General features: G+C 40.6%; 1 protein-coding gene across 1 annotated transcript in view; it reads right to left on the reverse strand.

Moving 5' to 3' along the window:
* SP3 (Sp3 transcription factor) overlaps positions 1-22,156 on the reverse strand; it is a 70,706-nt gene extending 48,550 nt beyond the window's left edge. Inside the window, exons 1-4 of the mRNA XM_049887467.1 lie at positions 22,065-22,156; positions 21,311-21,474; positions 20,673-20,810; positions 11,788-13,147 (exon numbers count right to left, since the gene is read on the reverse strand). Coding sequence (XP_049743424.1) covers positions 11,788-13,147; positions 20,673-20,810; positions 21,311-21,474; positions 22,065-22,071 — 1,669 coding nt within the window. The 5' untranslated portion in view covers positions 22,072-22,156. The remainder of the gene's footprint in view (positions 1-11,787; positions 13,148-20,672; positions 20,811-21,310; positions 21,475-22,064) is intronic.
* Between the last annotated feature and the right edge of the window lie 4,755 nt (positions 22,157-26,911).

The following is a 26,911-nucleotide window of genomic DNA, read 5'->3' on the forward strand; positions in this document are numbered from 1 at the left end:
GTGCCAGCAGGGCTCCTTAGTATCACTTTAACTCTTAAAAACTACTAAGGACCCTCAAAGAGTTTTTGTTTTTGTCTCACACCTATTTAGAAAGACTGGGGCTGGGGCGAAGGAGCCCTAGTAACACAGCAGTTAAAGCGCTCAGCCGCCAACCAAAAGGTCAGTGGTTCAAACCCACCAGCCGCTCCGCAAGAAAAAGACGTGCCAATCAGCTTCCATGAAGATTACCGCCTTGGAAACCTATGGGGCAGTTCTACTCTGTCCTATAGGGTCGCTGTGAGTCCAAATCGACTTGATGGCAGTGAGGTTTTCATTTGGGGCTGGGGAAAAAGAGTTGACTACAAAGCGGCCCTTCGGGGGATGTATGTGATGAATGTATGATGTATAATGAACCTCTCTGAAGGAATTTGGAGTGTGCAGGTGTGATGAATATTACAGCTTGATTGTGGTGGCAGTTACACACTATACATTTGTCAAAATATACAAAAAAACTTTAATTAAAAAAAATAACTGCACTGAAAAGGGTGAGCTTTACATAAATTATAAAAACTGGGAAAAATTTGTTTTAAAAAATTTGAGTTCAAATCCACTCAGAGGCACCTTCAAAGAAAGGCCTGGCAACTAAAAGGGACCTACTTAAGTAGAAAAACATACCTTGCTCATGAATAGGAAGACTTAACATTATAAAAATGTCTATTCTATCAAAAGCCACCTATGTATACAATGCACTTCTGATCCAAATTCCAACTACATTTTTTAATGTGATGGAGAAACAAATCACCAACTTCATATGGAAGGGAAAGAACCCCCAGAGAAGCAAAGCATTACTGAAAAAGAACAACAAAGTGGGAGGCCTTACTCTGATTTTAGAACATATTATACAGCTACAGTAGTCAAAACAGCCTGGTACTGGTACAACAACAGACACATAGACCAATGGAACAGAATTGAGAACTCAGATATAAATCCATCCACATATGAGCAGATGATATTTGACAAAGGCCCAAGTGTCAGTTAATTGGGGAAAAGATAGTCTTTTTAACAAATGGTGCTGGCATAACTGGATATCCATCTGCAAAAAAATGAAACTGGACCCATACCTCACACCATGCACAAAAACTAACTCCAAATGGATCAAAGATCTAAACATAAACTCTAAAACGATAAAAGATCATGGAAGAAAAAATAGGGACAATGTTAGGACTGCTAATACAAGGCATAAACACAATACAAAACAGTACTAAAAATGACAAAGAGAAACCAGATAACTGGGAGCTCCTAAAAATCAAACACCTATGCTCATCTAAAGACTTCATCAAAAGAATAAAAAGATTCCCTATAGACTGGGAAAAAATGTCAGCCACGACATCTCCCACCAGCGCCTGATCTCTAAAATCGACATGACTCTGCTAAAACTCAACCACAAAAAGACAAATAACCCAATTAAAAATTGGGCGAAGGATATGAACAGGCACTTCACTGAAGAAGACATTCAGGCGGCTAAGAGATACATGAGGAAATGCTCTGGATCATTAGCCACTAGAGAAATGCAAATTAAAACTACAGTGAGATTCTATCTCACTCCAACAAGGCTGGCATTCATCAAAAAAACACAAAATAATAAACGTTGGAGAGGACGTGGAGAGACTGGAACACTTATTCACTGCTGGTGGGAATGTAAAATGGTACAACCACTTTGGAAATTGATTTGGCATTTCCCTAAAAAGCTAGATATAGAACTACCACATGACCCAGCAATCCCACTCCTTGGAATATATCCTAGAGAAATAAGAGCCTTTACACGAACAGATATATGCACACCCATGTTTATTACAGCACTGTTTACAACAGCAAAAAGATGGAGGCAACCAAGGTGTCCATCAACGGATGAATGGATTAATTATGGTACATTCACACAATGGAATACTACGCATCAATAAAGAACAGTGATGAATCTGTGAAACATTTCTTAACATGGAGGAACCTGGAAGGCATTATGCTGAGTGAACTTAATCAGATGCAAAAGGACAAATATTGTATAAGACCACTGTTATAAGAACTTGAGAAGTAGTTTAAACTGAGAAGAACACATTCTTATGTGGTTACGAGAGGGGGGAGGGAGGGAGGGTGGGACAGGGTTATTTACTGATTAGATAGTAGATAAGAACTACTTCAGGTGAAGGGAAGGACAACACTCAATACAGTACAGGGGAGGTCAACACAATTGGACTAAACCAAGAGCAAAGAAGTTTCCGGAATAAACTGAACACTTCGAAGGTCAGCAAAGCATGGGCAGGGGCTTGGGGACTACGGCTTCAGGGGATATCTAAGCCATTTGGCAAAATAAAATCTATTAAGAAAACATTCTGCATCCCACTTTGAAGTGTGGCATCTCACGTCATAAACGCCAGCAAGCGGCCATCTAAGATGCATCAATGAGTCTCAACCCACCTGGATCAAAGGAGAATGAAGAACATCAAGCTCACAAAGTAATTATGAGCCCAAGAGACAGAAAGTGTCACATGAACTAGAGACTACATCATCCTGAAACCAGAAAAACTCGATGGTGCCTGGCCACAACCCATGAATGCCCTGACAGGGAACAACACAACAGAGAACCCGAGGGAGCAGAACAGTGGGATGCAGACCCCATATTCTCATAAAAAGACCAGACTTAATGGTCTGACTGAGACTAGAAGGACCCCGGTGGTCAGGGTTCCCAAGCCTTCTGTTGGCCCAGGACAGGAACCACTCCCAAAGCCAACTCGTCAGACATTGGACTGGACGACGGGTTGGAGAGAGATGCTGATGAGGAGTGAGCTACCTGCACCATGTGGACACCTGAGACTGTGTTGGCATCTCGTGCCTGGAGGGTAGATGGGAGGGTAGGGGGGTTAGAAACTGGCAAAATGGTCACAAAAAGAGAGACTGGAAGGAGGGAGCGCGCTGACTCATTAGGGGGGAGAGTAAACAGGAGTATATAGTAAAGTGTATATAAGTTTATATGTGAGAGACCGACTTGATTTATAAACCTTCACTTAAAGCACAACAAAATTAAAAAAAAAGAAAGGCCTGGCAATCTCCTTCCAAAAAATCTGCACTTGAAAATCCTACGGTGCACAGTTCTACTCCGACACACATGGGGTGGCCATGAGTTGGAAATCGACTCCACAGCAAATGTTTTAATCATTCTAACAATACCAATGAGTTGACTCCTCAAAATTTCTAGGACACATTAAAAAAAAACAAATTGAGGACTCCAAAGGGTCTTTGTTTATGTAAGTGTACCTATAGGTATATTAGAAATCAAAACTGGGATATTTAAAAATATGTATTAATTCATTTGAAAATAACAACTCATTACACGTTAACATGAACATCCTTTAGAAAAAATAACTATTTTCATATAAAAGTGAGAAGACCTTGATGCTTTTGCAAACCTCTTTACTACTGGGCTTATAATAGCTGGATTTTCATTTCTGCTTCTGCACACAGTCTGTCATGAAACATCATGTAGCCTCTAGAAAACTCCACTGTACACTACTGAGATGAAATAGGGAAATAACCTCTTGGTGTTACGATGAAAATAATTTCAAGCTCACCGACCTCCATGAAAGGGTCTCAAAGACCACCATGAAAAGGCCTCAGAGACCCCCCGGGGCCCCCAACCACACATTGAGAATCACCCATTAACACTTTCGCATATATTTATTTAATAAATGGGATTTGCGGAAACCCTGGTGGCATAGTAATTAAAGGCTACAGCTGCTAACCAAAAGGTCAGCAGTTCAAATCCACCAGGTGCTCCTTGGAAAACTCTATGGGGCAGCTTTGCCGTCCTATGAGTCAGAACAGACTCAATGGCAAGGGGGTTTGTTTGTTTTTTAAAATGGAATTTGCTTTAAAACATTCCACGCAAAAACAAAATTTTAAATGGTGGGAATAGGGGAAACAACAATGACAAAACGTTGATAACTACTAAAGCTAAGAAGTGGATACATGGAGGTTCATGTGTCTTTTTCATGAATTGCTTTTGTGTATTTTTTAAATTCTCTATTATTTTTTACCTTAATCAGTACAGCTAAAATAGCAATTTTTTTATTCAATTCTGTGGTCACTACTATTTCTTGCATCCCACTTATCTATTCTGAATCCATTTTAAAACTAACTACTTGATCCTTTAGTAGTTATTTCAGTAAAAGTTCTTCATAATAAACCCTCAATCCTTGTATATTTTAAGTGTCTCCATTAAACCCTAATTCCCGAGTAGTAGTTTAATCGGATATGGGTTCTGCACTGCCGGTTCTTTTGAAGATATTACTCATCTTCTGGCATTTGCTGGCTAATGAGAAGTTGTAGGTCTCTTATTTATTAATAATCTGTCTTTTCTCTGTGTGAACACTTATGATTATCTTTCTCTTTAATTTCATTATAAGTCACAAGTAGACTTATTTTACTTATCTTACTCGATACCTGAGGTAAAATTTTGGTCTGTAGCCTGTTTTTTCAACACAAGAAAATTCTCAGCCCTTATCTCATCAAATATTATTTCTCTGCCATTCACTCTATTCTTTTTCTGAAATTACTATGCTGGTGGCTCTCAATCTATAGTCCACGTGTCTTAATTGTTCTGTCTTTGTCTCTGCTGCATTCTGGATGAAGTCCTCAGTGTGATATTACAACTCACACTCATTTTCTTTCTGTATGGTCCAGTCGACTCCACAGCACTGGGTTTGTTTTCTCTTTACGGTCCAGTCTAAAGGTTATCATTTTTAAACTCCCCCCAAAAATTTTTTGGAATTTATCTACTCTAAGACAACACTGATAATAAGAAACTTCACTACCAGTAAAAAAGGCATTGCGCCAATTACACATGACTCACCATGGATTTTAAGATGCTCTCTGATTTGAAAAATGTTAAAGTGTTAGATAATGTGTGTCAGAGAATCAATGAAATATAAGCTTCTCATTTCCAGGACTCTGAGGGTTTATTTTTCATTATCTACGTTCTTATTTCACAACTTCTTTTCTATAAATGCTACTGCTTCCTTTATCTCATTGGCAATTATAAACATACTGATGTAAACTCTTTTGACATTGTTCTTCAATCTGACATGAGTTCATCTCTTAATTATTGGTTTTATTGGCTATTTTTTAATACATTTTGCTTTCTTTACATATTTTGGAATTTTAGTTTGCAGGCTCATCTTAAGTACAACTTTCTTCTCTCTCTCTGTATTCACGCTTCTACGTCTAACAGTTTTTCCAAGTGCCTCCACCAAGTCTCCTGACCGCAATGAAGAACCAGGTCTTATAACGGCTTTAGACTATGTTGATGTCCTCCTGCTTCCCTGTGTGTCCTTTTCACAACTTTGTAACATACAATTTCATTTAAGCCATACCTCTGGGAAACAGACAATAGCAACTTTTTTCTTTTAGCACCACTTTAACAAAAAGGACCCCTACTCCTGCCCATAGTTTTAAGCAGCAGATACATCTCTGGGTCCCTCCTCATGTAGCATACTTTTATCTATATTAATAGATAATTAAATAGGATATAATTCCCGACCTAGATACATAGATATTTTCAACCTGATACAATGAAAAGTAACTAAATATTAAGCAAGATTATTAGGACAAAAAACTATATGTGAGGCACAATTACAACAATATAAAAAATGTATGTGACACCAAGTCTTGCTCCTTTCTATATTAAATCTTTCCATGTTATTTTCCATACCAAGCATGTATTACTTTTATAAGCAGACAAAACAAATTTTAATAAAATACAGAAAATAAAAAATTATAAGACTCAAAAAGAATAAAAGACATTGGAAAGATACTGTAAATCCACACTTTGCCTTGTTCCACCCAGTTTCAAATACACAGCAATGAGAGACAAATTAAAAATAAAATTACAAAGACAGATGATCTCTGAAACAGCATGTATTTCTCAGTAGGCCAAAAATGGATAGAAACACAAGCAGTGTGGCCTACTAGGCTCTCTGTTCCAAAGAGTATAGGGATTTGGCTCCTAAGGGGTACTGGCATTAAAAAGAATCCCAGAGAATTCACCACTTAAAACAGGGCTTAAGTAGGGCTCCTTTCTGTTAAAGGAGAGATAGGAAAGGGGGGGAGGGAAAAAGACAGTCAAAGAAATTCCAGAGTCCTAGTAAAAATGTGCCTTTCACGTATTTCTGGAAAATTGTTATGTTAATTCCATACTTACCAAAAGTAAAAATGCAAACCAATGACACTGAACTTTAATTTAATCATTTTAATCTGGGCATACTAGGCCTAACACAGCTAAGAAATTTTTACTGATTTTCAGATGCAAAAAACCCACCCTAAGATATACTCACTCCTCACTTATTGACATGATAGGGTCCAAAGACCAGGTCTTTATGCAAAGATCAGCATTATGTGAAAAATAGCGTTTGGCCGTATCACGTGACAAAATGGAAGATGACTACATCATGACACAGCTGCCAAATTACACCATTACACAACTGCCAAACCACTGAGAATCACAGCCCTGCCAAGCTGACACATATAGCCTTAACCATCAGAGCTACCATTACTGATATCTTGGGATTTGCCGTCTTTACTGCCAGATGTATGTCATTAATGCGCAAAATAGTCAAATAACAAGGCAGTCAGAAAGTGAGGTGTAGCTGTAATTTATCATCCTTCTCACCACTTAAAAAGGCAGTACACCAAGGGTTACTTTTCCTATTACCAAATATCCCCAAAATTTCCTTGGTTTTATTACTAAAAATGTTGTATACTACCCAGCATTTTTATTACCATTCACTTTAACTTTTACTTTCTCAAACTCTTTCCCTATTTCTTTGACATTAGGACAAAATTCAAATTTAATGGCATTCTTGCCACCATTTAATAACTGAGTTACCACTTAAAATTCCAATTTGTATTTGATTCAGATAGTGTTTCTATTTCGATAGTATTTTAGAAATATCTGACTTTACTAAAGCCCTCAGTGCTGTATGACAACATAATTTCAGGACCAACTCCCATTATCTGCTGCAGTTACTTACATTCTATAAAGTTATCAGGAACACTGATTTAGCAAATAGTGAATGAATGCTCCTAGGGGAAACACTGCAAGTCTTTGGTTACAACATTTTTGTCAACTAATCAATATATAGCCTTGTTTTATGTATGTTTCTCTTGAAAGACACCTTACTTAATACACACTGTTGATTTATTAACATTAAAATCTCATAGCCAATAGCACTATAACTCATGCCTAAACGAAGCTTTATCTAAGATATGTTCTCCATAAGGCACATCAAAGCCTTCTTGTGCTTAGGATCACCACTAGACAATAGTTCAGTACTACATTTGAAGGCCATTTTTAACATGGAAATCGACAAAAAGCACAAAACTGAGAACAGAGTAGCAATAAATATTCTGTGAATAGGACACCTGTTTACCATATGCAAGCTGAAACAAGAAGGCACAATGTCCTTTTATCCAACCTCAACTGAGAAAGTGCATGTCAGGTGGCTCAAATTTTTTATCACTCTACCCAAGCATTGATTTTGAGGTTCTGTGAGTACACAAATTCACAGTACAGAATCTGCAAATAAGGATCTACTGTATCAGTATTTGGAGTCCTGGTGGCACACTGGTTAAGAGCTCAGCTGCTAACCAAAAGGTCAGCAGTTTGAATCCACCAACTGCTCCTTGGAAACCCGATGTGGCAGTTCTACTCTGTCCTATACAGTCGCTATGAGTCAGAGTTGATTCAACAGCTCCTTGGAAACCCGATGTGGCAGTTCTACTCTGTCCTATACAGTCGCTATGTATGAGTCAGAATTGATTCAACAGTACTGGGTTATAGGTTCTGATATTTACTGTATTAGAAATTATAACAAAAATTTTGAAATTTTATTCTCCTAAAAATAAATCCATTACATGTAAACATAATTAAGTTTTATGAAGAACTACTTCCCAAAAACAAAACAAAAAATTTAATAAGGCCATGTCTTACATTTTTGCAGACCTCTTTTAATGACTAGATTAAAGGAAGACAGAGTCTCACCTGCTTCTTCAGCTCAACTGTTACAATAGATGGTTTGGGTCGTGGTATATGAAAAACATTTAGTCTCCCAAAAACATACAGTTGAAAAAGGGAGAAATAATTCAAAAGCCTTTCCAGACAATTGTGGATATTCTCTGATACTACACCAAATTTGACAAGCAACAATTTCTTAAAGGTCAGTTGCAATGTGGAATTTGAAACCATATCAGTAAACTTTCCATACTCTGTTATTTATCTTGAACTTTAAATAATCTGAACGTATAATTTTGTAGCATAGATCAGGTGGTCATTTGAAAAACACTTGTTCACTGAGTTATACAGATCTTCCAAATGTTGGCACATTTCATTATAATATCAACAAAATTCTATTTCTGTTAATATCACCACTAATCTTATCAAAAGTATTTTTAAGTACTGGAAAGCTATCAAGCTCATGGTAATAGATTCATACTCTCTAAATTCTAATTTTCACTTAAAAGCCAAAATTTTTATCATTAGCCACAAATACTGCCAGTTTTTTTTTTCGTTCAGTGAAAGGCTTACTTCATTTTTTTTTTTTTTTGAGAAAGTATCTGTCATTTAAATGCACGAGTCTCAATAACCCTAATTTGTCAGTTGTTCTTCCAAGTAAAAACTGCGTCCCACGAATACAGCATCTAGTTGCTCTTGCAACTCACACAACTAACCCAAGTGAGCAACTGAAGGAAGAAAAGTACTTTTCAGAGACAATTGTCTTATTTCGGTACGCAGAAGTGCTTTATTAAGGCATACTACCCATTTCATCACTAAGAATAATAAAAAAGACATGCAGCAGATAGGACAAATCAAAACCACAATAAGGTACCACTTCACACCCACTAGTATGGCTGAAATAAAAAAGATGGACAATAACAAGTGCTGGTGGGGATACAGAAAAATTAAAACCCTCATAAACTGCTTGGAGGAATGTAAAATGATGCAGCCAGTTTGGAAAACAGTTTGGAAATCCCTCAAAAAGCTTAAACAGAATTACCATGATCCAGCAATTCCACTCCTAGATATATGCCCAAGAGAAATGAAAACATAATGTCTACTCAAAAAATTGTACATGAATGTTCACAGCATTATTCGCAATAGCCGAAAAAGAAAAACAACCAAATTTTTATCAACTGGTTAAGGGATAAACAGCATAGTATATACATTAGGAAGCCCTAATATTACTTAGGCATAAAAAGGTATGAAGTACTGATACGTGCTACAACACAGAACCTTGAAAACATTACGCTAAAAGAAAGCCAGACACCAGATGCCACATATTGTATGATTCCATTTATATGAAGTATTCAGAACAGGCTAATCCATAGAGACAGAAAGATTACTGGTTTCCAGGGGACAGGAGGAGGAGGAATAGGGAACTGACTGCTAGCAGGTATGAAGTTTCTTTCTGGGGTAATGAAAATGCTCTAAAATCAGACACTTGTGAAAGTTGTACAACTGTGACTATACTGAAAACTACTGAATTTCAGTATACTTTACCAGGATAAATTTTACGGTATGTGAATAAAGCTGTTTTAACAAGGGACTAACAGACCACAACTACCACAGCTTCCACCAGACTGAGTCCAGTACAACTAGATGGTGCCCGGCTACCACCACTGACTGCTCTGACAGCGATCACAATAGAGTGTCCTGGACAGAGCCAGATGAAAATGTAGAACAAAATTCTAACTCACAAAAAAAGATCAGACTTACTGGCCTGACAGTGACTGAAGAAACCTGAGATCATGGCCCCCTTTTAGCTCAGTAATAAAGTCACTCCTGAGGTTCACCCTTCAGCCAAAGATGAGACAGAACCATAAAACAAAAACAAGACTAAACGGGTACACCAGCCCAGGGGCACAGACGAGAAGGCAGGAGGGGGCAGAAAAGCTAGTAAAAGGGAACCCAAGATCGAGAAGGGAGAGTGTTGACATGTCGTGGGGTAGGTAACCAATGACATAAAACAGTATGTGTACTGTTTACGGAGAAGTTAGTTTGTTCTGTGAACCTTCATCTAAAGTTCAATATAAAATAAATAAATAAAGCTATTAAAAAAAAAAGGTGCAGCATTCAAAGGTCAAAAATTAGTTATTAGTAATAACTATTTTTATTGGTTCATCAAGGACATTCTTCAGTGAAACTGGTATTTTTAAAGGCCATGATCATGTAAGTACAAGATCGTGAAGAATACCACAATACTAGTACAGTTTGGTGCCAATGCCTCGATTCATGCTAATACACCAGCAGTTTTATCCACCATTGCTTATGACCATCAGTGCAAGGGTCAACACAGTAAAAAAGGTAGCTGACTTCTTAGTATTATTATGTAAGTAGTTTTGACATCAAGAACCTCTGAAGAGGGCATCAGGGATCCCCCAGGTCCGAAGACCACGCTTTGAGAACTGTTGCTCTAAATCATAACTTCAGAAGGCTCAAATGCAATTGCAGGCTTTCTAAATCCAGATCTCAGACTCCAGGGCAACCCCAATGATCTGAACATTATTACAAATTTCTCCAAAAAAAAAGAAAAGAAAACATTTAAGGCGTAACAGGTGTCACTTTAATAAATTAATCTCAAGTTTTTCCATTTAAGAGTTTGGAATCACTGACCCAATGAAAGACTTAAATAGTACAGACGTCACAAAAACCCAAATACAACTCAGAGTAACGAAAGTAATAAAGTTCAGGTTATAAACCAAAAAAAAAAAAACCAACCAAACCCGTTGCCGTCAAGTCGATTCCAACTCATAGCAACCCTTAAGGACAGAACGGAACTGCCCCACAGAGTTGCCAAGGAGCGCCTGGTGGATTTGAACTGCCGAACGTTGTTTAGCAGCCGCAATGCCTAACCACTACACCACCAGGGTTTCCAAAATTCAAGATACAGTGCACAACAAAACATCCATAAAATGCTATCTAGACAAAAAACATTCATACAGTAACAATAACATTAGCTCTTTTCCAAGTTTATTACTTCTTACACAACATTCAAAGAACAGACTTCTGAAATTTCTACTCATACTACCAATAGAAATATTGCTGGCACAGCTAAACACAATGTCCACTACACACTAAGAATAAACCATCACAGAATCAAAGAATATTAGATCTTGAAGCAACCCTAGATATAGTCACCATTTTACATGACAGAGATACTGAGGCCACAAAATAAACAAAAGCCTTGGCCAAAAATCATATAACTAGCTAGTGGCTGAGACAGTATAAGCAGTTTTTACCCTCAGTGTGTTTTCACTATGCCAACCTGATTCTCCAACCAAATATAACACATTTAAAACATTTAACCCACATCATACCAAGGCCAACCAAGACACCCCACTTGCCATATAAAACTTCAGTTAATCCTGACAATACTAATCAGATGTGAAAACAGATATAAAATTGATAGGGGGAAAAAACTGCATATGTAACTGGTTCAATGGAGAAATTAGTCTTCGACTTCAAAACTTACAAACTTTCAATGGAGAACAATTTGGAACATGCTTTGATGTCTACTTTCGTAAAAACACTGGGAAATGTATCATCACTTTTAAACAGAGCCAGATGCTGACAAACATCTGAAGTAAAAAATTCCCCTACATGGTAACAAATCACTGACTTTATCTATGGTATTTTTTTTATGACATGACTTAAGACACACAAAGTATGCTTTTCTAACAAATGTTGTATTAAAATAAACGTACCTGCAGGACTGTCAGCAGTCTCTCCTGGATGTAGCTGTATACCAGTTGAATCTATAGAGTTTACTGTAACTGTCTGTAGATTTGGCAACTGACCAGTGCTTAGACTAACTGGAGTTGAAGTCAAGGCTCCACCTGCTGCAACTTGACCAAGTGTGAGCGTCTGAACAGGCGTCAGAGTTATTTGTTGGGCAGCAGTATTCTGTATTTGTAAATTCTGCAAGTTCTGGACCCCTTGTACTTGAAATGTTTGCCAAGTTATCTGTCCAGAAGGAGTCACTGTCTGTGCCTGAATTAAAAAGGTTCCTGGATTCAGCTGCAATTGAAGATTTTGCAAAGCCTGTTGTGATATATTTTGACCGCTGGCTTGCACACCATGGATTGTCTGTGGTGTAATACCTTGCACAATTTGGGCTTGACTGGTTGGCTGCTGAGACTCTTGAAGTTGTAGATGCTGTACAACAGGCTGTGCTGTAGAAACCTGAATATTCTGAGCCTGTGTCTCTTCAGAAACAGGCGACTGGATATAATTTCCCTGAAGATCTGAAGAATGCACTTGCCCACTGGAAGTGGTCAAGCTATTTGTGTTTTGTTGTAATATACCTGTACTATCTATAGTAACAGGCAACTGTGATGAAGAGGATGTTGGCACAAATAAATCTGTATCAGTATTAGTTTCATTAATATCCGGAGAAACTCGCTCACCAGTCCTTTCTGAATTGTCTGAACTATCCATAGCTTGTCCTGTGTTTATCAAATGTCCATCGGCATTAATGCCGGCAGTCATTGTCTGAGAACTGCCAGACAGTCCCAAAGAATCTAGATCGACACTATTGATTGGTACAAAGGTAATATTTCCTGGCAGGCCAAGAGGCACATTAGCAACCACTTGGGTTTGGCCAGGAAAAGATGAACCACCAATTGCAACTCCCTGAACCTGGACCTGACCAGTCTGTGGTATAAGATTCTGGATATTAGTAGGAGGTGTTCCAGAGGCAAGTAAAGTTTGATTAGAGCCAGGAATGATCTGAATTTGACCACTTTCTTGATTTATACCCCCGTTATCTGAAGAGCCTGTGAAACCAATCTGAACCTGCTGACCATCTGTTGACTGAATCTGTGGTATTACTTGATACTGAACATTGGACACTGTACCATTTGATGACTCTGATCCTGGTGCAACTGAAAATATTTGTTCATTCTGCAAATTCTGAAGGGGAAGGACATACTGCCCACTCGGAGTAGCAGCGCTTGGAATCTGGACTAGATTACCAGCTTCATCTTTTATAGTTGTAGGTGTGGCTGACAAAACCTCCCATCGATTTGGTGCTCCTCCTAACTGTGCAGAAGCCAAATCACCTGTCTGGATGAAGAAAACAAAAAATATTACGTGATTTATTTCTGGTATATTTATACCAACCCTCAAAAAATTCTAAAAATTGGTATAAATCCTACTACTGGACACTAAAAGTTATCTTAATAACACAGTAGAGTTTAAATACATAAGCAGTGATAGGCTACAAAAATTTTCACTTTCAGTTTTGTTAGTTACTACAAAGATGATTCATCTGAATCCTATTTGAATAGGGAAAAAAATCTCAATCAGAATATTCTGTTTTACGACCCCAAACTGATCTAAGATCATTAATGGTATACGGTTCTTAAAAAAAAAAAAAAAAAAAAAGGTGGAGGTGGCCAGAAAAAGATTACGCACAGCTCAAACCAGATATACCTCAATCACTGGAAAAGAGTTCAAAGAGCATGTAACCCTCTAAAAATATATCACTAAATCAGGCACGTTTTATTTATGTACAGAAAAGAAACAGTTTTGTGCAGTGCCTTCCAAGTTTTCAAAATTAGAATATAATGTTATTATTGCTATAAAATAATTACAGCTATTCTTTTATGCCTTGTATTAATGCACTCAAGAGTAAACTCGTGGCTAGGGTTATTCCATCAGCAAGTCATCAACTCTCTTTTTCTTAAGAACTAGTAGGAAAAAATGAAACCTTAAAGTAACCTAATGAGGAAAGGTTTTTGCCCTATAACCACATGGCAAAGAAGCCTCATCTGAAAGGTTTTTCTACAGAGCGAAAGCTGGAGGATATAGACTATGGCTTTACCTGCTACTCTAAGTTTGCAGCAGAATGCCAGGCATACACATTTTGTATTCTGCGACCTGTTAGAATCTTAGTTATCATCCCCATATTTTATAGATTAGGCTAGACTACAAAAATATCAAGGTAGGAAAGCAGAAAGCAATAAAAGCCTACATACCAACATCATTAAGGTAAAAAATTTTTAAGGGAATAATAACAGTATTCTAAAATTCAACTTTTATATGCCAAGTACTACGGTAGGAGTTATAAAATTCTATCATTTACTCCTTAAAACAATCCTATGAGGTGTTATTATTATCTCCACTTCACCAATTAAGAAAACTGAGGGACAAGATCACACACCTACCAAATGGCCGAGACCAGGTTTAAAATCAGGCCAAATCTAACTCCATAACTGGGGCCCTTAATCCCTCTACCATACTTGTCTCCCACTAAAACATGGGGAATGACAGCCTCTACTTTTATCTAGGCCTATCTGTGATCTCCTGTAACTTCACTTATCACTAGACAATGAAAACAGACATATCTAACCCAGCATTCTCAACCTAGAATCCATGCCTGGTCCTCAAAGGATCTATGAATCCTCTAAAATAGACAAACTTCTTGAGGAAGTACAATCTTGGGCGGGGGTAGTAATCCAAGGTTTCATCATAGTTTCAAAGGGTCTGTGACTCTAAAAAAGGTTAAACACTTCTCCTAACATAAACCATTTCACAAAGTTTAATAGAAATATTGTAGACACGAAAGATCTGAAGTTTCTTAAAGAAACTCGCTGCCTAATTTTCATGTAGGCCCCTAGTCAGAAGTATACATTTCAATGGATAAAACACGTTTTAATGTCTCCTTCTTTAACATTTCAGCGGAAACCCTGGTGGCATAGTGGTTAAGTGCTATGGCTAACCAAAAGGTGGGCAGCTCAACTCCACCAGGCGCTCCTTGGAAACTCTATGGGGCAGTTCTACTCTGACCTATAGGGTTGCTATGAGTCGGAATCGACTCAACCGCAACGGGTTTGCTTTTGGTTTTGGTAACATTTGAGCACATCTAACAAGATTAAGGAAATCCTGGTGGCGTAGTGGTTAAGAGCTACGGTTGCTAACCAAAGGGTCGGCAGTTTGAATCCGCCAGGCACTCCTTGAAAACTCTATGAGGCAGTTCTACTCTGTCCTATAGGGTCGCTATGAGTCCGAATCGACTTGAAGGCACTGGGTGGGTTGGGCCAAGATTAAATAAGCATGTGAACAAATCCATGAAACACACAATCTATCTTCAGATAGGTCACAATCTACCCAAAATGACTTACACATACATGCTAATACAATGTGAAAAGTGGTGCACACTAGCCATTTGATCACAAAAGAGCTATTTTACATAATTTTAGAATAAAATGTTAAAATTTCAATGTGAGGAAACAGGAATACACAGAAGCATTAACAAAGATACAGAAACAATATCACAGACAAAAAGAAACTCTAAAGAATAATATATAATTTGACATTCAAAAGGCTCCAGAAAAAGACTGATTCTTAAAAGTAACAGAGAAGAGGACTAGACATTTATATCAGGGCCTGCAAATGGTTTCATAGATTCTGCTAAGGAGTTTGGACTTTATCCTGCAGACAGCGAATGAAAGCTGTATAAGCAAGTAAGTGGTACCATCAGATAGATGTTTTATAAAAGAAGACAAACCAAGGCCAAGTAAATAAGGCTGAAAAAAACGCAGAGAGAATGTAGGACCCAGTACAAATGTCTATGCCTGAACTAAGAGTATTACTGTCTTTTAAACACAAATAATTAAAATTAAAGTCACATGACATCCTTCAACTTCTATCTGGTATAAAAACCACAAGTTCAAGTCATCTTTCTCAATACTATAGTAACAATTCATGCTTCATTTCATCAATCTCTTGGAATTTTAAGTAAAGATATTTAAATCTATATATTAAAGTTTATACTAAAATCTTCACTGAAGTGTATCTAAAATCCAATCCTTATCTTCTCATGAAGGCTGTTACCTTCTGAGACTCAACTGTTGAACTTTTTCTAACCAGCATTAAGTTTACAACTATTCAAATTATAACCAAGAATAGAGTTTCTCACACACAAATGAAATTTTATAATACTGTCATTTTGTTGCTTTTTCTTCCTCTTAAAAAAAGAAATTCATGGCATCCAAAAAATTTTTTTTCAAACAGCAATAAAGGCTGATGATGATGGCAGGTTAAATATTCAACCTTTAATAAACATCTTTCTAGTCAAGAGATTCCTTGAAAGTAAGTACAACTGCTCAAATGACAAGTCTAATTAAATGCTGCCCAAAAGCTAACTCCTCTCCAGAGGCTAAAGTACCGTTTTCCCCAGCAATGCAGGCCACTGACTGAAAAAAAAATCCCTGAGCCCACGACAAAATGATGTTTAACAAAAGTTTATTCTGAACTTTTCTGAATAAGCCTAAGGTGCAAAGTAGGCCAATATTCATGAAGCACAAGCCTGGGGGGAAAAAAATCAGGCAAGGAAAGGATTCTCTTTTGTGACTTGAATTTGCTTTTTTTTTTTTTTAATTTAATAAATATTAGATTCTTTAAAAGAGATGGGGAAAAAAACTGAATCAAAAAAACTGCTAGACTTTCATGACTTAAGGTACAACTATGCTACTGGGGAGGCTCGACATCGTTACAGAAAAAGAAGAGAACTCGTAGCTGTGTTTTAGTCCTAGCTAGAACTGTGTGTGATTTGAGACAAGTTTCAATTTCCTCACGTTAAAAACGGAGGGAAATAGTACCTTGCAGGGTCATAAAAATCAAAAGAAAATGTTAAGCTTTATAAACTGGAAAGCACTATGCTTATGTGAAAAGATTTAGAAGGGCATCCATTACATGCCTAGCACAATCCCTGTATAAAGTTTGATCAATAACTACTTACTAAATGATTAAAGACATTTTATTTCAAGATTATCACAAAGAAAATGATAGAAAAAGTAGATCAGTAAAACTGACTTTGAGGTATTAGAGACTTCTAAGGAAAACTCTGAACCAATTTTAAACCTATTTATTTCCATAATTCCACAATGAATGAGCCCCAAATATTTCAAAACTACAGCCTACTAATCTGTAGAAGAAATTCCATCAGCAGCATACCACTAAAAAAGATAAAGTACACTAAATACCAAATGGGAAAGGGATAAATTAGAAAATCTCTGGAAACCAAAAAAAGTTTAAAAAAATGTTTTGATGCTAGGTTATTGGAAATACTACAGAAAAATAGGAAGAGACATAAAAATACATAAACCAGGCAAGAACTACTATTAAGTTTGTTTCTAAAACAATGATTTGCTCAACAAACCTAGAAACATGTAGTTGCAAAATAACCCTCTATATAACCATTTACAAAAACTCAAAAGAAAGATCCACCAGCGTTCCTTTCAGTAACTCTAATTTTCTTACCGGACAACTAACAAACAAAACAACATCTAACATGGAAGTTGGCATTATTGTAAAAAGTTCTCATTGAAAGCACTCTAAGTCTCCATCTAAATATAAACATGGCCACGTGATTAAAAAAAGGGACTACAACCTAAAGTAGCCCTGGGTGGAACCAGCAATGACATGGCTATAGTAATTCATTACAAGGGCATTCTCCAGTACAACAAGGCATAAAAACGAAGGGGGCTGGGATAGGGAGGAAAAGAAAAGTTATCTTCTCAAATACCTGCGGAAAAGGAAAAAGAAAAAACTCATGCCACATGCATATCCTTTGGAAAAGATTATTAACTTCTCAGTTCCCACAAATAGCTTTTTGAAAGCCAGAAACTGGCAATGAAAGAGTAGGTGTAAGTGAAAACAAGCGTGAACCATGCTTAGGCAAACACAAGTTTTTTAAAACCTTCAAGAAATACTAAAATAATTCAAAAAGATTTCCTTTAAAAACACTGAGCCAATGAATTAGTTATAATGAGATGGTAGGCCTTAGCTTAATAGTAAAAATGACCTCTTTTTGAAATAACCTATTATTCGTGTTTTAGCTCACGAACACTGATGGACTAAATTACTGAACACTAAATTTACAACCTAAACTGAAGATAAAACAATGACTTCCTTAATATTTACTTGTACACTTTCTTAACACTAAAATACAAATGGAACGACCAAACTAAAAGCCCACGAAAGTTCACACAAATGCAAACTGGGCAAATTAATACTTACATAAAAGCCAACTTTTTTCTATTTTCTAATTTATTACTGCAATCAACTACACAACTTTTAGTAATAACATACAAAGGAACCTTTCTACTAAAGCATGTCTGGGAGTCCATGTTGTGGAACCACACTGTAGGTGAGACTGGTTTGTGATTGGATCTGTTCGATATTGTACTTGAAGTAATAACCAAACACTCTTAGTCAGCATCCAAAATGAACCTATATTATAACAAATTCCAAATGAGAGTTAAAGTAAATCTCCAGCACAGCTAATTGGCCTTTCAAGGCCCTTTTAATCTAAACTGGCATAAAGTTGAATTCTCTGTGTATATTTCCACTTGATTTTAAACACAACAATATGTCAATGCAATGTGGGATCCTGGGATTCGATCCTGGAACAGAAAAAGGACATTATTGGAAAAAGTAGTGAAATCCAAATCAAGTCTAGAATTAATAACATATTACCAATGATAACTTCCTAGTTTTGACAAATATTTCATAGTTGTGTTAACATTATGGGAAACTGGGTGAAGGGTTCATGGGAGCTCTTAATACTGTCTTTGCCACTTTTCTGTAAATTTAAAATTATTATAAAATTAAAAGCTTATTTAAAAAATAACAAGCTCTCTGCAACCCTCTCTAATACCAATAATTTGAATAATTAAGTTATCCAATCACATTTTTAAATGGGAAAAACATGCCCACCAGCTCACCTAAATTTTTCCTCTCATTTTGAGATGCAGAGATCTGAAATTCATTTTTGAACTAGAAAAACAATTTTCCTATTTGCTAAGGCAAACATATTCAAGCTGACGGTACCAATTTTACTTAAAGTGAAAAATTTTGTGCACAGATTCCAAAAATACAAAGAAAAAAATGCTCCAACTGATTCTGGCTGATGTTCATCTGGCGGGAAATGCGTCTCAGTAATGATTTGGTAGTCTAGAGGAGGAGCTATGTCAGGGTTGGGGCAGAGGTATGGAAACAACTTCCCTACAAGTAGATGGCCACAGCTGGCTAAAGTTGGAGACAGAACTCTATTCCCAGGTCTGAGACTCACACATATACATATTTTTCGCAAATAACTTCCTCCTTCACATCTTCCCCTCCCCCACCCTTCCCCCATCTGTGAGCTGATATCTAAACTTGTTAAGTTTCAGCCACAAGAAATTTTTTGTTCTATTTTAAAATATAAAAATAGGTAAGTAGAAGCAATCTACTTTGCAATCTTACTTATGTAGTAGTTATCTAAGATAAACAGTCAATCTCCTTTAACACTGAGGGGCTAGAGGGACAGTTAATAAAAAAAGGCTTACCAATCCACAGGTATCTTCCAAAAGAACAATACCTCTCCCAAACATAATTTTATGTTTTTACATTTTAATCGCTTATAAAAGCACAAAATAAAAAAATACTTTCAAAACATTAAAACTGTTCACATCCCCCAACGGTATAATCTAAGACACTAAAATCACAAATATTTAAAAACAGTGTACCTCTAGTTTAACGTTAGCTTCACTTTTAACGCCTAGCTATACTATTTGCTGCAAAATATACCAAATATCAAACTTTACAGGAGCTACTGAAAATCACTACACAAACCAATTCCTACCATGCACCTCAGATAACGAAAAATACTTAATGTGAAAGTGTTTCAATCATATTAATACGTGAGCACATCTACAGGTTCAAATACGAAATTCACAATTAATCTAAAACCTGTTTCCAGTTAATTTGTAGTGAGCCCTCCCATCACATTGGCCAGTTCCTTCTGCCCCCGACACTCTAAAAACATACAAAAAAAATCTCACCATTTCTTATCAGAGAAGCAAGGACAATACAGCTTTGCCAACCAAATTCAACTATTCCTTGTAAATTCCTTACTTGTACTTCTTTAACACTGTTATCATTCAATCTCAAAAACCAAAGAAATATGCAAGTAACTCCGTCGATTCCAACTGCCGCTAATTAAATGTTTCGCTTACTCAGAAAAAATTATTGCGAATTTTAGTAGTCTGCAAAAACTAAAATTCAACAATGCTGAACAGCCACTTAAAAAGCACTTAGAAGTGTTCGCCCTGCCTACGAAAGAGTAATTCACAGTAAGCCTTCACTCTTGTTTTATGATTTACGAATTCAATCAGTAAGATCTAATAACTTCTAACAGAAAAAGCTCCAGGTTCAAAAATACTAAATACCGAAGACACTGCCTCTATAGTTGATACCATGGCCGACAGGCCGTGCTTGAAAATTTTGTAGTTCAGCGAAGGAGTTTTCGGCACTGATAGGAATTGCTCAACATCCATTTTGTAGTCCTCTACCCCCCATCTCTAAGACTTCATTTTGAAGCGAATTCAGAGCGAGGTGCCGCAGTGACAATCTGGAGAGAGCCTAAGCAGCCTGCTGCTCTGAACAGGCATGCGAACCCACAGGAAAGGGCGCCCTGGCTGGCGAGCCGTCCGCTTCGGGGGAAGGCGCGGGCGCCAGGAAGGCCTTTTGGGCGGGCGCGCCACAGGCCCGGGATGGCGGGCGCGGGGCCTCGGCGGGGGCGGGCCGCGCGCGCGGGACTTACCGCTCCGGCGGCGGCGGCGGCGGCGGCGGCGGGGGCCCCAGCTGCGGCGGCCGCCTCCTCCTCGTCGTCGCCCGGCGATGGCGGCCCTATCTTGCTGCAGGTAGCGGCCAGCAGAGCGAGCGGTGACGGCTGAGTGTCCTACCCCCGATGGGCGGGTTCAGAGAGGGAGACAGGGGGAGGGGTGGCGGTTAGGGTCGGGCCGCCGCTAGGACAGGAAGTGCGACTCGGTCCTCGCAGGCTGTGCCCGGGCCAGCGCCAGCCCGCGCTCTCCTCCTCCTCCTCCTCCTCGACTCCGGCTCGCGTCCTCCCGCTCGCACGCACGCCCAGCAGCACCGCCGGCCGTCCGCGGGAAGGCGGCGGCGGGCTGCGCGCCGGGCCTGCACCTTCCGCCCGGAACCCACCCCCGGGAGGGCGCGCGCGCGCACACACGCACACACACTCACACACACACACTCACACACACACACAAAAAGGCGCCGGGAGGGGGCAGCGCGGGCGGGGTCGGAGCGTTGGCGCCTCGGGCGGGCAGCTCCCGGGGCGGGGGGAGGGGAGGAGGGACGCGCGGAGGGAGGGGAGAGGCGAGGGGAGGAGAAAGCGGCGCGAGGGGGGAGCCAGGCCAGGGCTCAGCCGCTCCTCACCTGGGCCACCGCCGCCGCCACCGCGCCGTTTCCGTGCTGCTGCTGCTGCTGCTGTTGCTGCTGCTGCTGCAGATACTCGCCGTGGTGGCCGCCGCCGCTGCCGCCGCCGCCGCTGTCCACGTCCAAGGCAGCCATTTCCTCTTGTTTCACGGGCTTTTCGGGAGCTGCAGGCACAGCGCGGAGGGAGGGGGGAAAGGAAGGGGGGTGGAGGGGAGGGAGGGGGCCCGCGGGCCGAGGCGAAATTACTCCGAAAGCCCTGACCGAGTCCCCTTCCCCTCCCCCACCCGCCCCCCGGCGGCGGCGGCGGCGGCTCCCTCCTCCCCTCCTGCTGCTGCCCCCGCCCGCCGCTGCTGTAACCCTCCTCCTCCTCTTTCCCTCCTCCTCCTCCTCCCCGCACTGCCCCTGCCCCCTCTCCTCTCCTCCCCTTTCCCTTCGCGCCGCTCGCTCTCACTCGCGCTCGCTCCTCTCGCACCGTCAGTCACTCACACACGCTCGCCCGCCGCCCGCGCCTGCACACAGGGGGATGCGGTCCCGGCGGGACTGGGCCGCTCGGCGGGGAGACGGCGCTGCTGGGCTTAAGGGGTGGACGGTGGCTGGCGGGGAGGGAAGGGAGGCGAAGGGGAGTGCGGCTTTCTGCCTCTCACAGACACTCGGTCACACGCACGGAGCCGGAGGCGGCGGCCCCGAGCTGGCTGTGGTCGGCGGCGGCGGCGGCGGCGGCAGCAGTAGGGGTTGCTCTCTCGGCTTTACGTACCGGTCATAGTGTGTTTAGGGCACCTCAGGCGGGGCTCCCCGCCGCCTTACACATGGTGAGGAGCGAAGGCGGCGGGAGAGGATGCGGGAAGCGGCGGCGGACACGGCCGGAGCGGTCCGGGGATTTTTTTTTCCTATTTTGATTGACTGTGCGGGAAACACAAAAGGTGGAGCCTCCAGCCCAAAAGGGGGGAAGAGGGTGACAGCCTGCCCGGAAGTCCCGCCCCTCTTCTCCCCGCTCATTCGCCGCCAGGCTCTCTGCCGGGTGCACTCATTGGTCTGGACTCCCGTCCGTCGCTCGGTCAGGCGGCGCGCTTCCTGTTTGCCCCCGGGGTGGAAGGGGAGAGACAATAAGCGGCCGAGGCGGCGTAGCTTCCCGGCAGCGGCTACAGCTCGCCCGTTACCCCGCTGTGGCCGCCTGGCTCGCCGGCTGCCACTGCCAGGCCCGAAACACAGGCCTCTCCCACCTCGCAGGCGCTCGTAGCAGGTCCCGCCAAGCTGTGGGAGAGCTGAGCAGGGGAAGAAATCCGTCCCCGCTGGCTCCGACTCCGCTCGACGCGTCTTCCATCCCGCCGGCAGCCGCAGCCGGATCTCCCCAGGGCCTAGCGCTCTCCGAGCCGCCGCTTCCCTGCGCTGTCTAGAGGCCACCGCCGCTCAGCCCGGGGCTGCTGCTGCGGCCGCTGCTGCTACTTAGCAAACCAGACCCGCCCCACGAGCCCGGGGGGAGGGAGCTGGTATTGGGGGAGACACCCCCTCCGAGGCTGGAGGAGGATTTTCTCACACACTTTCAGTTCGAGGATTCACAGTCAGTGGCATCTCATTCCCATCCCCCTCAGTCCAGGTTTCCAAACCATCTCCCATTTTTACCTATCCTGAGGCAAGCATTTAGAACACATTAGGAAGAGAGCTTTAATTCTGGCCAGTGTCACCAAAACATTTAAAGTATATTTCATTTCGTTTCTGGTGTCTATATGTATTCAGTGGGTAGAAATCCAAAAAATTAAATTTCACCCTCGTCATAATAATATTGTTGCTCAAACGTATATTATTCCCTGCTTCTTAATCCCTCTTGGTACAAAACAAATATCTCCTGAAGTCCATGAACTGCTAACAAGTTAAAAATAGTAAATTTCAGTGAAGTATGCCTTTTTTTTTTTTTTTTTTCTTGGAACGTTTTAGCTGTATTTTAAAATCTTGTTTCATTTATTGGATTAAGTTAACACTCCTTCAGTAGTTGGCATCCTTGATATCCTGCTATCGTCCTGGGGGTGGGGGGAGGGGGGAGAATTGCTCTGCTTTGGTTTTTGTTTTTTTGCTAACTGAGAGACATCCCCGCCTATTTAGATGTAGTTGCCAAGAAAGAGGTTAAATGCAAAGGTGGAAACGCTGTCCATGATACACCTTTTATTTGACATCTGACTTGAACAAAATCGGTGTTCCAGTTACTGTGATTATCGCACTTCGTATAATAAATGAAGCTGTGCTGAGGGCTGGAAGATGCCTGGGGAGAATTTAGTGGGTTGTGAAGCCCAAGCACTTCAACTAGATTTTGTGGGCAGGGTTTTTTTTTTTTTAACTGAAAAAAAACTCTTAATCCGTTTATGAGAAGCCGAGTTTGCATCTCAGTTCTAAAGCGCTTATACTTGAGGCCTATGCTCCTGGGATGGGAAACGTTGTTTGGTTCTTTGGCTCTTAATTGTACAAAAGATAGAATTTCTAGGGAATTGACCCAAAAAACCCAAGGATGCAAAAACGAGATTTGAAATTCTGAGTCCAAGAATAGGGTTAATCTCTTCTAATAGCAGTCTCTTGGGTCTCATTTTTAAGTAGTTGAATAATACAAATGATGTAATGAATGAACAATATGGAAAGATTGTACACTTAAAATTCAAAGGAAAAGAAAAATGTCGTAAAATAAGCTGATTTTTGCAAAAAAATTTTAAAAAAGAGGGACAGATGATTTGCAGAGAAGGCCAAAGGTGAAAACAAGGGGAGGGGGAGAGAGCGTGGGAAGCTATAGGATCATCATCACTCTTTGTTCTTGCCTGGACACGTTGCTTAGAGGGTAGCTCTATCCCTAGAAAGAATATTTAAGGCATTCTCGGGTATTTTTTCGAGAGTGGGGATGTGTTTTATGGGTCTAAACACAACACCTTCATGCCCATTTTGCAAAGGGTTAGTCCATCCACCACAGGGAGCTACAGGAATTAAATTTATTTCCTCATTGATACCAATTGACAAATGGCATGAAAAAAATTGTTTTCAATATTCTTTGGTCTATGGACCATTCTGACGGTACAAAAATACTTCATCTATTTTTCTGAAAGAGAAAACAATGCCCCAGAACTAACTTGCCTGCTTTTGAAGCAACGCATCACTTAAAAAAAAACCAAACCCAGTGCCCTGGAGTCGCTTCAGACTCATAGCAACCCTATAGGACAGAGTAGAACAGCCCAATAGAGTTCCCAAGGAGCGCCTGGCGGATTCAAACTGCTGTCCCTTTGGTTAGCAGCCATAGCACTTAACCACTACACCACCAGGGTTTCCAGTGCATCACTACTACATACATAATCAGAGGACCCTCTCAGGCCACACTTAAAGTTATTGTTACGGACTATGTTAAGATGGCTGGAAATGAAGATAGTCTCTGGAAAGAACACCTTTCCTCAGCTATTCCAGTACTGTAGTCAAATCTTGAAATACTGTTTATGTTAATTAAAAGGTATTTTTTTTTTAGAACAGGGTAGCCTGTCAATACAACTGTTACATTACATAAACCTGTTGCCATGGATTCTATTTTGACTCGTAGTGGTCCTATCTATAGGACAGAGTAGAACTGCCCTATAGGGTTTCCAAGTGAATTCAAACTGCCAACCTTCTTGGTTAGCACCAACCTCTTGACCATTGCACCATCAAGGCCCCGCTACATTACATGTCCACTGCCATCGAGTCAATTCCGACTCATAGCGACCCTATAGGACAGAGTAGAACTGCCCCGTAGAGTTTCCAAGGAGTGCCTGTCGGATTCGAACTGCCGACCTCTTGGTTAGCAGCCATGGCGCTTAACCATTACGCCACCAGGGTTTCTGCTACATTACATTACATAGGAACCCAGAATTGCAAAAGGGAGACACAGTGCTGAATATTATTTATACTTTGTCCTTCCCAAAAGTGATTAGAGAATGCTCTGTACTGGCCACTGTTGGCATCGTATCTGGATGTCACTTTATTTTCCTTTATCCTCAATTTCCTTATTTTCATTTTTATGTTGTTTTTTTTTTTTTAAGTATTTTGTTCTTGTTGAGACTATATCCAACAAAATGTACACCAGTTCAACAGTTTCTACATGTACCATTTAGTGACATTGATTATATTCTTCAAGTTGTGTAACCATTCTCTCCTTTTCTGGGTTGTTCCTCCTCCATTAACATAAATTCATTGCCCTTGTCTTAAACACTAGCAAGCGGCCATCTAAGATGCATCAATTGCACTCAACCCACCTGGATCAAAGGAAAATGAAGAACACCAAGGTCACAAGGTAATTACGAGCCCAAGAGACAGAAAGGGCCACATAATCCAGAGACTACATCAGCCTGGGACCAGAAGAGCTAGAAGAGCAAGATGGTGCCCAGCTACAACTGATGACCACCCTGACAGGGAACATATCAGAGAACCCCTGAGGGAGCAGGAGAGCAGTGGGATGCAGACCCCAAATTCTCCTAAAAAGACCAGACTTAACAGTCTGACTGAGACTAGAAGGACCCCTGTGGTCATGGCCCCCCAGACCTTCTGTTGGCCCAGGACAGGAACCATTCCCAAGGGCAACTCTTCAGACAGGAGTTGGACTGGACAGTGGGATGGAGAGGGATGCTGGTGAGGAGTAAGCTTCTTGGATCAGGTGGACACTTGAGACTATGTTGGCACCTCCTCCCTGGAGGGGAGATGAGAGGGTAGAGGGGGTTAGAAGCTGGTGAAATGGACACAAAAAGAGAGAATGGAGGGAGGGAAGAGGCTGTTTCATTAGGGAGAGAGCAACTGGGAGTATGTAGCAAGGTGTATATAAGTTTTTGTGTGAGAGACTGACTTGATTGGTAAACTTTCACTTAAAGCACAATAAAATTAAAAAAAAAAAATTCACTGCCCCTTAAGGTTACTAGCAAATCTTTCTAGTTGCTGTTGTCATTTTGATCCCATATAGATAGTTCCTGAAAGAGCATGGTGCTCAAGGCAGACCTATTTTACTAGTTAAGAAGACTTCATGGGATACTTTTGGTTTAAGGTTTAAAGATTATCTCAGGGCAGTAGTTTCAGGAGTTAATCCAACCTTCATGGCTCCAGGAAATCTGGAGTCCATGTGAATTTGAAATTCTGTTCTGCATTTTCCCTTTTTTGATCAGGATTCTTCTTTGATCAAAATGTAATGATAGCTGGGCACCATCCAATTTGTATGTATTTTTGTAAGTTTTTTTGAATCCTTTGGAAAGCCTGGCATGGAGTCTTTCACTCATCTTCAACCCCTTTTCTCTCCACAAAAAGAGAAAACCTCTTGACCTCAAATAGATTCCGACATGACAATCTCATGTATTATGGAGTACAACTGCTCCATAGGGTTTTCTTAGCCATAAGTTTTACAAAAGCAGATGGCCAGGCCTTTCTTCCATAGTGCCATTTGTAGTCCAGTGCAAACCATTTGTGCCACCCAGCTGACCTGCCTCACAAAGAGAAGAGGCCAGCAAATACTGTTTGATCCACATCTGCAAGAGCCTAGCCATTCTCTGTGGAAAAAAAAAAGTAGCAATGCCTGATTAACTGCATCACACCTGAAGGACTATGACCTTTCCTTCACTG

Source organism: Elephas maximus, chromosome 6, assembly GCF_024166365.1.
Source record: "Elephas maximus indicus isolate mEleMax1 chromosome 6, mEleMax1 primary haplotype, whole genome shotgun sequence".
NCBI classification, from domain to species: Eukaryota; Metazoa; Chordata; class Mammalia; order Proboscidea; family Elephantidae; genus Elephas; species Elephas maximus.